At 35.9% G+C, this 13,366-nt stretch overlaps 1 protein-coding gene across 2 annotated transcripts in view; it reads right to left on the bottom strand.

Moving 5' to 3' along the window:
* Positions 1-1,569: 1,569 nt before the first annotated feature.
* LOC134742107 (sodium- and chloride-dependent GABA transporter ine-like) overlaps positions 1,570-13,366 on the bottom strand; it is a 37,915-nt gene continuing 26,118 nt past the window's right edge. Inside the window, exons 3-10 of one of the 2 annotated variants that reach the window (XR_010127922.1) lie at positions 8,611-8,745; positions 6,172-6,385; positions 5,358-5,854; positions 5,144-5,256; positions 4,777-5,056; positions 4,401-4,633; positions 3,359-4,235; positions 1,570-3,325 (exon numbers count right to left, since the gene is read on the bottom strand). Coding sequence is in view for 1 of the 2 variants with exons in the window: in XM_063675058.1 (XP_063531128.1) it covers positions 4,089-4,235; positions 4,401-4,633; positions 4,777-5,056; positions 5,144-5,256; positions 5,358-5,854; positions 6,172-6,385; positions 8,611-8,745 (1,619 nt within the window). In the remaining variant the exon portion in view is untranslated. Of the gene's footprint in view, positions 4,236-4,400; positions 4,634-4,776; positions 5,057-5,143; positions 5,257-5,357; positions 5,855-6,171; positions 6,386-8,610; positions 8,746-13,366 lie in introns of both variants that reach the window. The other variant, XM_063675058.1, reaches the window with a different exon arrangement.

Genomic DNA, 13,366 nt, shown 5'->3' with positions numbered 1-13,366 from the left:
ATTGGCAACTTTGCAACTGCAAGAAAACTGGCAAGGTTAATACATCCAAACGTCAAAATCATGTCAGTGTCAAAGTTCAAACACTTGTCAAAGTGCAAAAACACGAAAAGGCGAAAAAGCAAGGCATGCAAATTTAGAGAACAAGTTTAAATTTGGGAACTTTTATCCATTAGTCGACAAACACCACATCAATAGCTAAACATGGTGCCGGAAATGCAATTGATAATTACTGAGAATAAGCACGTAATAAAAACAATTGTGAAAGACACTAATCCACGAGCTTCACATCTAGTGAAGTCTCTTCAAGAGTTTCAACAATTAGTAAATGCGACCCTAACTAACATCATAGAAGACCGTGGTGGGAGCAACCAAGGAGATAATGAAGGTACGATGTTCGTTACTGACTCATGTCCAAAAACCTTTAATAGCTACTGAGAGCAGGTTATAAAATATCTTTTTTTAGGGTTCCGTACACAAAGGGTAAAAACGGGACCCTATTACTAAGACTCCGCTGTCCGTCTGTCTGTCACCAGGCTGAATGAGGTCTGTCTCATGAACTGTGATAGCTAGACAGTTGAAATTTTCACAGATGATGTATTTCTGTTGCCGCTATAACAACAAATACTAAAAAGTACGGAACCCTTGGTTCCCCAATTGCGACTCGCACTTGGCCGATTTTTTATTTTAAACAACATGTTGTATAATAAAATCATCTAAGAACATCAAAATCATAAGATCTAACTGTAATTTATGTCATAATAATCTTTAAATTATTTTTTCATCATAAAGGATAACTTTATTAATTGGAATTTTTAGGACATTTTTTAAAATATTTATGCCAGATGTTGATACCACCCATAAAATATTATACCCCATTTATTATATTTTATTGTATTTTAAGAGTAGAGATCTGCTTGCCTCATTTAATTATATCAATTTCAGAATTGAATGAAGATAGTGAAAAAGATGAAGATGTTCCTGTTACCCGAAAGAAAAAACGGAAATAATTCATAGGTACATTTTCATTATTTTATTTTAGTAGTAAATATAGTCAAGAGTGATCAAAATGGGTACACCATGTTTCTGTTTTATGTCTTAAACCTAGGCAATTTTTCTTGTTAGTTTTTGTTTCATTAAATCTGGTATGGTACTTTTACACTACTTTTAAGATACCTAATTGTTAATAAGTTATAATCTGATAGAGGTGACTTGAGGTGAGGTGATTGACAGGAGTGAAAAAACTCCTTAAATTAATAAACATGTATTAGAACAACCTTCACTAAAAATTGACCTACATTAAACATTTCATTGACAAGTATGATTACCATTTGAATTAATTGTATGTTTAGCTAGGTTATTCTTTTTAGTGAAACATTGTTCTCCAAGTTATTGATATATGTAAATTATAAAGATTCTTTTATTGTTATAATTCTGTATGAATAATAATGCCAATGTCAAGACAGAGGTATTGGAATTTAACAATAATAGGGTCTACAAAGTATAATGTACCCATTTTCATTACTGTTGGGTGTATATATAAGTGGTTTGTAAATAAAACATCAAAAAGTATTTTCAGTATTGTTGGTATTATTTATTATACCACTAACATTGGTAACATCTCATAAGCAACTTAAATATTTACATCCCTAAATATTTACATAGCTTCATGTAGTAATACATGCATTATATTCTAATCTTCTAGTAAAGTGCATTGTACTTTCAATTTGTAATATCGTTTCATGTGAGGTAATTTATTGAATAATTATATTAAATTTATTTAATTCGGCTTTAGGGCATAGGACTTTTTTGAAAGTAACAACAGTTGATCATTATCACCTTAGACTTATAATTGTTCGTGATAAAATCTGCAGTCAATAGTAACTGACCATAACTATTGATACTGTTTCAAAATTATGATATGGGCAGTATATGAGCATGTAAGGGAACCACCTTGAAATTTGCATCTGACATAAAGGGAATTAGATTAGAATCAGTCTGAGCATAATGTGATTAGGGCACAGGATAGGCCCAAATGAGTACAAGTACTTCTTCAATCGTGGAGACAAAGAGTGCTTTCTATTATATACCCCAAAATACAATAAGCATTTTTTAAACTTTTTTGTATAGTGAATCATCAAGTAAATTTCAACTAATCTTTTATCGATAATTTATAATCAATCAACACAATATGTTATTGACTTTTCTTTTGTGGTGCAATAATAGTTATTTGTTATACAAGGGTGCAAAGTTGTATTTTACCCGCGAGTGTTTCAACACACGAGAAGTAAAATACATTTGCGCCCGTGTGTAACACAAAACTTTTCACCTCACTATAGCGAGGAAAGTGCAACATCCACAGGCGTTAGATCATCTTCATCACTGGAATCACTCATTTCTTTACGATATTATAACAGAAAACTCTGGAAGTTGTGTATTTTTACGCGAGTCGGTGAGAAAAGGTTTTAAGTACTTAAAAAAATTGTTGACAATGTTTACATTTCTGATGTATGAAATGTCAACGATGCGTTTTGAAATTGCATCGACTCAACTTGTGCGTTCAGAATTATATTTAACATCATTATAAAAAAACAAACGTTTCTTATGGAATTTTAGGGTTTATGACTTAAAATCATTAAATAAAGCTAAATTTGGTATTTTTTATTAGATTCTCAAACCATTTATTTAATGATAATTAACAGCGAACGAACCATTATCATGAGCGTTTTACGTTTTGTTACCTGTCAAGCTACTTAAACACGCTCCATCCAAGGTCAAATTACTTTCCCCACTAGTGGATAAAACGCGTTTTTCCCCGCTTGTATTGAAGGATAAACGACAACTTTCCGAGCTAGTGAGGGGAAAAGTGTATTTACTTTACTTACTTACAATCATTTTTTTATTTTACTTAGCAGTTATTAAATACTTGAAACAATAAATACTTAACTTTAAGGTGCAGACTGTTCAGCCAGCAGTGTTTTTGAAAAATCGTAAAAATATGACTGGCAACCTTGAGGCCTTTCTCAAAAATTAATCAAAATCAAAATTCCTTAATAATTACTCAAAATAACAATGATATCCGCAATCCCGGGTACGTGCCGGCGTCCGCCCAGTGCTTAGCGACCTGCGTTCGGAGGACCTGAGCTCACTGCACCTTAATTAGCTACGTAGAAACACGGCAATCATATCGTTTTCTTAACAGGAAACTTATAACACATGGAATGTTTTTTTTATCACAAAGAACTACTTTACTTTGAACTTATAATAGCGATTAACATTGATTCACAGCAATTTGGAATGTTACCTACATATAAGTTAATTTGGATTACTGTTTTGAAATACCATATATAATTAGATATACGTACTTAACATTTTAAAACTCGATATTTTCTTATTGAATGACCTTAACAATCGATATCCTGAGATATCTTCATATATAGCCTATTATGAGAACAATACATGTTAATATTAAACACAACTGCTTGACTTAGGTACAAAAGTCACGTTGTTATCTCGATTTAATCAGTAGAATGAGTGATTAGCGTTAACTTGACCGTAGGTACGGTAGCAGTAGCACACGTCTCGAGTGCTAAGATAATTGTGTCACTGCTAAACGTGATAGCATAGCAGTATTAGGTCAAGTGCCTGTACCTCTACGATCATTATAAATAAAAAATGTAATGATAGCGCGGAAAATATCTTATTCTACTATTGTCTTTATTTCTTATATATTTACTACCTATGTTCAATACATTCTTATATTTAACACGCGTCGGCCTCTTAAAGGTGAGAATGGTGAGATTATGCCCAGGCCGATTTATGGTATTTTCGACCGATTTTCTATAGAACATACTTTATGTATTTTGACATCCATTTAGTATGGCGTTCAAAATTACCTACATAAAAGCAAGCTCAGGACCACGACGACTGACAGTGCGTTGTGTTATAAATATATACGAGAATGGAGTTCAAGTTACCCTACCTATTTTAATCATTCTACTCCGACGTTTCATGCACGGCTCCATAAATAGGCCTGGGCATATCTCACCTTAATCGCAGCTAACAGATGAACACTACTTAATTTTGATTTATTAGTTAGGACTAGGAAACGATGGTTGTTGATAATAGGTAATGGTGGGCTGTTTGTCGTCGGGCGGCTCGGAGTCGGAGCCGCACACGTCACACTCGTTCACTCCACACTCGCACACTGAATTAGGACGGATGGAATACCGCAATTTCTGTAAATAAAAATAATTTTCATTAATTATGTAGCATTCTTGCGTACGTTTATATAACTTAAATTTATAGAATGATTATGTTTTTAGATATCATGATTGAAATCTATTTTCGTCAATTATCAAAACAGGAAGTGTTCAAACGATAAGAACGTAAAATATACGTACCTCTACTATTGTTTTTCCCGGCGCTCTTGCGACGATAATGCATGCATAAACTGGTATGCACAATAGCGAAAGAGACGCGATGACCCAGCCGAGACCCTGCGCCCACCCAGGGTACTGGTACTGGCGGTAGCTGGGCGGCGTGTAGTCCACGAGGCTAGCGACCCATAGCGCCAGGAGCAGTGCTGGCGCCGCAATTAACCAACATATTCGGAAATATAGCGATGGGTAGCGACCTGGAATATACAAAAAGCGATTTAATTATGATACCATAATTCTCATAGATACAGTATCAGCATCTGTGTATCTATACACTGCTGGTTTCCTACTGTTGCGGGTTCATTTCACTATTGACAGAATTGTTGAAATGCTGTCTCACCTGTCATTTGCTTGATGTTCTGGGACAGTTTGCCGGCGCCATAAAACCATGCTATAGCAACCACTTCAAAGAAGGCGAGATATGTGATACTGAGCGAGGCAGCGTAATAATCCATTAGTTGGAATACGTAGATGCCACTGTGTATGATGTGTGGTAACCCAAATAGAAATGACACCACACAGACACATAGTACCAACAGTTCGTGGTACACAAGCTTCTTCCGTATCATATCTGGAAAACCATCTTGAATTGAAGTTACCACGACTTCAACGATGGCAAACTGAAATATAAACTGTTTATTAATATTTTAATTCATTTTCAATAGGTAACTGATATAAAGTTAGATGACATGAAAGCAGCCAAGTACCTGGCTGTTTAATCCTAGGCAAAGGAACATAAAGAAGAATAAGACTGCCCAAAGTTGCGATGCAGGCATCTTTGCTATTGCTTGTGGATATACGACGAACAGTAACCCGGGACCTGAAATTATTTAACATTAGAAAGGCACATGGTTGATATTTTAAGGGTTGCTATTAAAGTACTAGGTTTGGTTAGTAATAGTTATACTAGTAAATACTTACTGTCAGCAATGACATCCTTAACAGAAGTGTTCTGTTCGAAAGCTATGTTTCCAATCGTAGCAAAGGTAAATATCCCCACGATCAGACTAGTGACGGCATTGACGAGAGATACGGCCAACGTGTCGTGCAAGAAATTGTTGTCAAATTTGTTATATGAGGCGAACATTATCATCGATCCAAAAGCTATTCCAATCGAGTTGAAGATCTGCGACGCCGCGTTAACCCAGGGCCTTGATGTCTTTAATAATTCCCATTCCGGTTTGAAGAAAAATCTTAATCCTTTGTCGGCGCCATCGAGGGTGAGCGATCGCCCAAGAAAGACTATAATCAGCAGAAATGGAAGTGTTGTTGTGATGTACCGCACTTTAGCCGAAGATTTGATACTTTTCCACAGGGCGAAGTACACTAACAACCAAGCACAGAATAAGCAAGCTGCCAACTCCCACCGCATGCCACCGGGATATTCGATACCGTCACTCATGCTTAATACCTTTTTCCTGAAAAAATAGAATTGCATGAGTAAAAGTAGGTAATAGTAGACCAGGTTATATCATTTGAAATACTTAAGAAACTTGATAATATATAGACATAGATAGTAAACATAATTAGCATTAAAACTTGTGACTAGGATTAGATGAATGAGGTTTTTATCTCGTACAGATTTCTGGGTATTTTTGTATTAAGTGATTCGTGGAAAATGACTTGTTATAAAAATACTGATAATACATAGAAACTTGAATCGTCTAAAAGATAACACTAAGGGAAATGAGACACACCATGCTTGACGCGCTTCAACAGAAAATATAAAGCTTACTCGAAGAATTGTTCAGTGGCCGTTTGAGATCCGTTTGGCTTGGTAAGATTATGAACAGGTTGCCAGCATTGAGCCGTATTCCATCGGTTGTTGCAGTTAGCCCACGGGACTACGGCCTTAAACGATGTGAAGAAATAGTAAATTGCCCAGGCTATTATTACTGCGTAATATGTCGACATTAAGAACGAGATCACCACGCTTGCGATTCCAGCACCTGGAAGCCATTAGATACAGAATAAATTACAATGTTGAGTGATTTAAGTTTGTATCTTTTTTATTTTTTTAGGCTCATGACTGTGCCTACATAGGTAGGGCTATTTGGGACCCATGAGGATACGCACTTTGATTCAAATGTTTCGACTTTTATAGTTCCACATAATCCCTTGGGTCGTAGATAGCTCTACTTTAACTATCGCACGGGAATGTAGAGCATTTTTTCGAAAGATAAATAGCTTCTCCGGGTTTTTATTAACCTTCTTCCAGTTCTTCCTTGTGCTATACAGGTTGGCAAAAAAATTAGTGCATTCCCGTTGCCAGGGAGGTTTTGGGATTATTACTGAGAATTTTTTACTACTGGGACCAACCACGAAATCGCGTTTTTTTTTACCATAGTTACCAATTATTATAGTTATAGGTACCTAGTTAAAATTTATAAACTATATTACTTACTTACGCATTGTATGCAACATGTAGATGTGACGTTAGCGCAGCCGATATACACTGTGGCTAAAAAATAAGTGCATTCCCGTTGCCAAGGAGGTTTTGGGACTATACTAAGCAACTTTTACTATGGGACCAACCCTGAAATCGCGAAAAAAAATTTGGTTGTTTCAAACATTTTGGCTGGTCCATTTTCTATGGGAGGGTAATTTTTTTTCGCGATTTCGTAGTTGGTCCCATAGTAAAAATTTCTCAGTAATAATCCCAAAACCTCCCTGGCAACGGGAATGCACTTATTTTTTAGCCACCCTGTATAGTACAAGGAAGAAGGTTGTACAACTTGGACATTTATTGAAGGTATAATAATACTGTATCGTTTACTACAACCATAATACTACCATTTATTGTAATATGTATTTTTTTATTTCTGTCTTTGTCTTTTGTATGTTATATATTAATTTTGTTGTTTTTCTTGTTACCTGTCGTGATTGTTTCACCGGATGGTCTCACCGGAAGATCAGCGCTGGAAGTCGCTAGCAACATTTCGTGGCACCTTTTCTTTCTATGTTTCTCTGTTTTGTATAATTTTATATTTTTGTGTTTGTGCTAACGAATAAATTATTTCTATTCTATTCTATTTATATTGTATAGCAGTTTGTATAAATGTCATTCAATTTATCTTCGCCGTGAATCATTACGTAAACACATGCGTGCGGCAAAACATGTGTTCTTCTTATATTGTTGAATTATTGAACCCGACAAAAGACTATTGTAGGTTACAAGATATTTGAGTAAATGTTCTTCTTCTTCCTTGCTCCATCCCACTTCAGGTGGGGTCGGCTCTCCTAATTATTTTGCGCCACGAGATTCTGTCGAGGGTTGTCGGATCGGGTAAATTGTTCCTCTTAAGTAATTAGGTCATGCTGGTCCACCATGTTGACGGCGGGCGTCCCTGGCCTCTCTTTTTCTCCGGCAGGTTCAGAGCTTTTTTGGCAACGCACTCTTCGCCCCTTCGCATCACGTGTCCGTACCACCTGAGTCGGTTCTCTGTGAGTTTTTCAGGTATAGGGGCTACCTTGAAGCTGCCACGAATGTACTCGTTTTTGACTTTATCAAGCCGTGTAACACCTCCGGACCACCTAAGCATCTTCATTTCGGCTGTATGGAGTTTTTGCACGTTAGTTTCCTTGATAGGCCAGCACTCCGATCCATAAAGCAGCGCTGGCCTAACAGCCATTTTGTAAACCTTTCCTTTAGTTCGCACGGGCATGTGAGTGTCACACAGTACTCCAGACAGCGTGCGCCACTTTTGCCAGCCAACATTTACTCGGTGCGCCACATCTTCCTCTATTTTACCATCTTCTGAGATAACCGATCCCAGGTACTTGAAATGTGTAACTTTAGGCACCGGTGTCAAGTCGGGGTAGCAGACAGTTGCTTGTTGGTTTCTGCCAGTGAACCTGCATTGCAAGTGTTCGGTTTTGGTTCGACTGACTTTGAGTAAATGTTGACTGTGAATATTAAGACGTACGTTCACGTACATTACTACACTTAGTCGTTCCATATAAGTACTGTTTCAAAGAATTTTATTTATAAAAAGTTACAGGTAGAGGTCCCTTATTATTCATACATATCACTTGCTGTTGCAATTTTGCACAATTTTATGTAACATTAGGAAGTCATCATAAAGTCATCACTTCCTGTTCAAGATGATTTTGATCCCTAGTATAAAGTAAGTACATACATTAGTAGTAACGTACCTGTATTATCTTAAGTTACCTGTAAACAGAGGACATATTTGCGAAAGTGCTCCAATTGGTCCGTGCGCAGTGTACTGTCCAATCGCTAGCTCCATAAAGAGCATAGGCACGCCACAAACTAGGAGTATTATGAAGTAAGGGATGAGGAATGCACCTGGAATAAAGAATATTTTGTTACTATGCTTACCGGCGGACACGTAAAAATTGTCGAATTTTAGTCTATCATCGGTAAAAAGATTTATAGATTTACACGATATCACGACGATCTGGTTAAGGTCGCGGGGAGCCGAGGCCGACGGCGACGAATGAGAGCGGCGCAAGACCGGTCGTTGTGGAGATCCCTGGGGGAGGCCTATGTGATGATGATGACACGATATATCTATATCGTGGTCTTTCTCCGGGACCACGAGGGCAATGTCGCTTTCGAAACTTCAGAGGTAATTTTCAACCTTATTTATACGCCGAAGTGTACTAAAAGTTAATAATAATGACCGGCTGTCAGATGCAGTTCACTTAGTGCAAATATGAACGAATCCGTCGAACGTATCCTACTATAATATTTGTAAATGTTAAAATGTTATCGATCGATGAGTCGATAGACGATTAACGGTGTGGTCCGTGTCATCTCTTCCATTCCACCTGATTTTAAAGCATAGCATGTCTGTAAACTGGTATTGTATGTACATGCTATAAAGATCATTACAACGAATGGCACGTTCATAACATTGTCCCGTCCTCTAGTTGCGCTAACAACGAATTGACCTACAGGAACTAGCGTAATTAACCTGCTAATTCGCCCACTGTTGATTGAGATTGAGATGATTGTTGTGGTCTTTTACCTTTTGGTTCTGGGCTTTGTTTCTCAAATAGGTAAACGAGTTTTCCTGTTTGGTAACAGGCTACACGTGTTTATGCCAACACATGTTATAGTTAAATGAAAATATAGTCAATTTTTTTTTTGTCCTTGCATGTATAAGAAGTAAAAATTATCGAACAGTAAAGTTGGGGTCAAGGTAGTATTTTTTCGTTAAATCTTTAAACATTAGGCGAACCGAATTATTTGTTTGTACCAGAGGCATTCGTAATGCGTTAAAATCGTGGTAAGTGCAGTTGTCATCATTTCGTAATATTATATATTGGTATATTACAACATTTGAAATGTAACAATTTACCAGAAAACAAAGCAGAATACCGCTACGGGTGATCAAATGACTATTTGTATCTTATGTGTATCTTATACTTAACTAGCGACCCGCCCCGGCTTTGCACGGGTAGTTCAACTAATTTACACAAAACCTTTACAAATTATACATATAAACCTTCCTCTTGAATAACTCTATCTATTTAAAAAAACCGCATCAAAATCCGTTGCATAGTTTTAAAGATGTATAAGCATACATAAATATACTCTGATTTTTTGTAATTAGATTCCAAAAAACTAACCTCACTTTTTCTCTTTTCCGTATGTTTTAAGAAACTAAACAAAGCTAAAAGGATACATCTATATTTATTTTAAATGCTAGAGTATGCAAAAGGGAAATTTGAGTTTACTTCTTTACATATTTTCCATTATTACGAAAGAAAAAGGATCTGAGTGAGGTTAGTTTTTTGGAATCTAATTACAAATCAGAGTATAGGGACAGACAATCCATCCAGACAGCAGGAAGCGACTTTGTTTTATATTATGTAGTGAAGACTGTACACGATGAAACCCGGCCACGCAGCCATTTTCAAGCAGCACTTTTCGCTTAATAATTTGTGGTTATCAAACTACATAATAAAATACGCAAAGCGCGGCAAATGTGCCTTGCTCGCTGAAGCCCCCGGGCCTTAGCCGGTCCGATGGCAAGAGGCCGGATGGCATGACGTTGGTGCCTTGGCAGCAGGGTAAGTGCTTGCTTTGGGACGCTACATGCGTCAGCACTTTTGCTGCTTCGCACATAAGTCGCACAGTAGGTTTAGCGGGGGCTGCTGCTGAGATAGCCGCTCTTAGAAAACGGGAAAAGTATGCGTGCTTGGGTAATTATTTGTTTGTTCCACTCGCAGTGGAGACCACTGGGTGTTGGTGCTCGGAAGCACGGGCCTTCTTTAGGGAGCTCGGGAGTCGCTTGCGTGAGAGGGGTCCGGATCCCCGCTCCGGGTCATTCCTAGTGCAAAGGTTATCTATTGCGGTTCAACGCGGAAACGCAGCGAGCGTGTTGGGAACTTTTGCGCCTGGAATGACCCGGGGTGGGTTATTTGATTAGTTGTTATTGTGCTTTTATGTTAACTGTTTTTTTTTGTAATTTATTCATTTAATCTAATAATTGACATTGTAATTGTATTTAGAATTATGAATTTTATTATTTATGTTTTGATTTATGTATTGCCTATTTTCTGTGTAATTTAATCATAATAAATAAAAACATAATAAAATTATCTGTAGAAACATAATATAAATCTGTGACTTTGAGTGATATATATACCACAGTACCTATATTTAGTGTTTACCAAATTCAGTAAAAATATTTTATTATTTTTAATTATATAAACCGAATTATACCTTAGATAGATAGCTAGATTTTAATAAATTATTCCAATTCGAATAAAGATTAATGTCAACGATTTAAAAGTTCTAATGTTTTAGGAAATCAATAAAATATAATTCAAATTAACTACTCTACTTAATTATTACATTCTCTTTTCACAATACTTAACATTGTTTTGATTGTGGTCAGATTGAGATAGTTCTTTAACTTTGTTGAATTTGACTTTTTGACAAAAAAATGACTCGCATATAAAAACAACTTTCAGTGCTTGGAGTAGAAAGTTTTCCTGACTACCTCAAGTAAAAAAGAGTTTCAAAAAGTATGTGTTTGGTAAGATGACATTCTAATGAGCATAAAACAGCTAACGAAAATATAAATACAGTTGTGGCATTGTAGTACAGTCACCAGCAATAATTACTAAGCGGGCGAGGTGTTCAACATTACCTTGACGCGCTCTTATTATCTTAACAATAAAGTCGCGTCATAGCTATTTATGCAACAAGTGCGGGAAGTGTGTGTTTGTGTGTGTGTGTGTGTGTGTACGAGTCGGAAATCGTCTTTACGCACGTGTATCATACAATGTTTTACTATGCATTGTGCGAGTAAATAATTTTAATTTAATTTATTTTATTTAAGAAACAAACAGTCGTTTACAAACAAGTTTACAAATATTTCTTAAATTAAGACCTGGAGTTTCATTATTGTATATAAATTGCAGTCTATAAAACAACAAAAACATAAAGTAGGTAGGTACTAGGTAGTAATAGTTTGAAGGTAGGTATAGGTAAAACTCACGAGAGCCGGCGGAAGATTTGTACTGAAACTGTAAATTATATCTAAAAGAAAATCCTCGCCGATTCTCGTGAATCGACCCATGAGTAGGTACAGGTAATAAAGTTAATAAGTAATGTAGGAATTAATAAGTAATGACATGATTTCCGGAAAGTGACATAAGTATACATAAGAAAAATTTACATAATTAATTAACTACCGAAAAACACATTTTAATGAATTAATGGAACAGTTAAACAAATCCAAATTATTAAGTTTTTCATTTTCGTTAAAAAGTTTACAAACACGTCTTATAAATACATTCGTCTTATAAAAAAACATATCATGGCAAATAAATTTAATTATTAAAAGGAGTGTTTTAAATCGACACGAGTTGCAAATTACATATTCGCACGTGTAGTACATATGGCCCTTTAAACTTTCGACATATGCACGAAAAGTGCTCTTTTCCGCACTAGTGCGAGAAAGTAGCACCAAATATAATATGTGCTGTAAAAAAAAATTGAAAACAAAAAGCACTAGTGCGGAAAAGTAGTACTTTCCGCATGATATTGGCTCCGTAGGAAACGCACTTTTCGAGCACATGCATTGTAATAGTACATTTCGATGCTAGTGCGGAAAGTATGTCATTATTCCACGAGTACCGAGATATCTTGGCACGAGCCGTAGGCGAGTGGCAAGACTCGAGACGAGTGAAGAATGACATTTCCGCACGTGTATCGAACGACGTTTTTTAATACAGTTGCGAAAAAATAAGAAAAACAACAAGTAAGGAATTCGAAACTTTTATATTATTAATTCTGTGACATCATTGACATCATGAAGAGGTGTTTTTTTGCTTTTATTCGACTAGAATGGATTTTGTTATTATTATTGAACCCACTTCAATGAAAGTTTTTTTTTCAAATGCATGTTCTATAAGACAGAAACAATTGTAAATATAAAACATTGTACTATTATTACCCAAATATCGTTATTTACGATTATTTGTGTATCTTATATTTATAAAAACAATATCGAATGTTGCCTTTGGAAACTTAAAACATTCTTGCAGTAAGAAAAAACGCCTCTTCTTTGACAGGTGTTCCGTTCCATTCAGACAACTTATTAAAAACGGTTTTTCAACATTAAAAAATAAACGTGTTATAATACTTATAATGATGAAGAGGTAAGTAATAAAATATGAAATATGCATATTTTTCGTATTCTTACATTACCAGTAGGTTTTTATGTTGATTACGACGTTTAAAGGAAACTAATATTAACACTCATCAATAAGTAGTCATGAATTGGAACAAGTATAAATTTAAAAAAATTGGAAAAGTAAAAAGCACTAGTTCGCGAAAACCAACTTTCCGCACGCTAAACAGCCACGAAAAGTGAGCACTTTTTGAGCAACTGTATTAAAAAGATTATTTTGAACACCTCGCCCACTTAGCAACTATTGCAGCTGAC

This window comes from Cydia strobilella, chromosome 6 (assembly GCF_947568885.1).
Source record: "Cydia strobilella chromosome 6, ilCydStro3.1, whole genome shotgun sequence".
Taxonomy (NCBI): domain Eukaryota; kingdom Metazoa; phylum Arthropoda; class Insecta; order Lepidoptera; family Tortricidae; genus Cydia; species Cydia strobilella.
The sequence above is the reverse complement of the archived record's forward strand: the minus strand, read 5'-3'. Positions and strand labels throughout refer to the sequence as shown.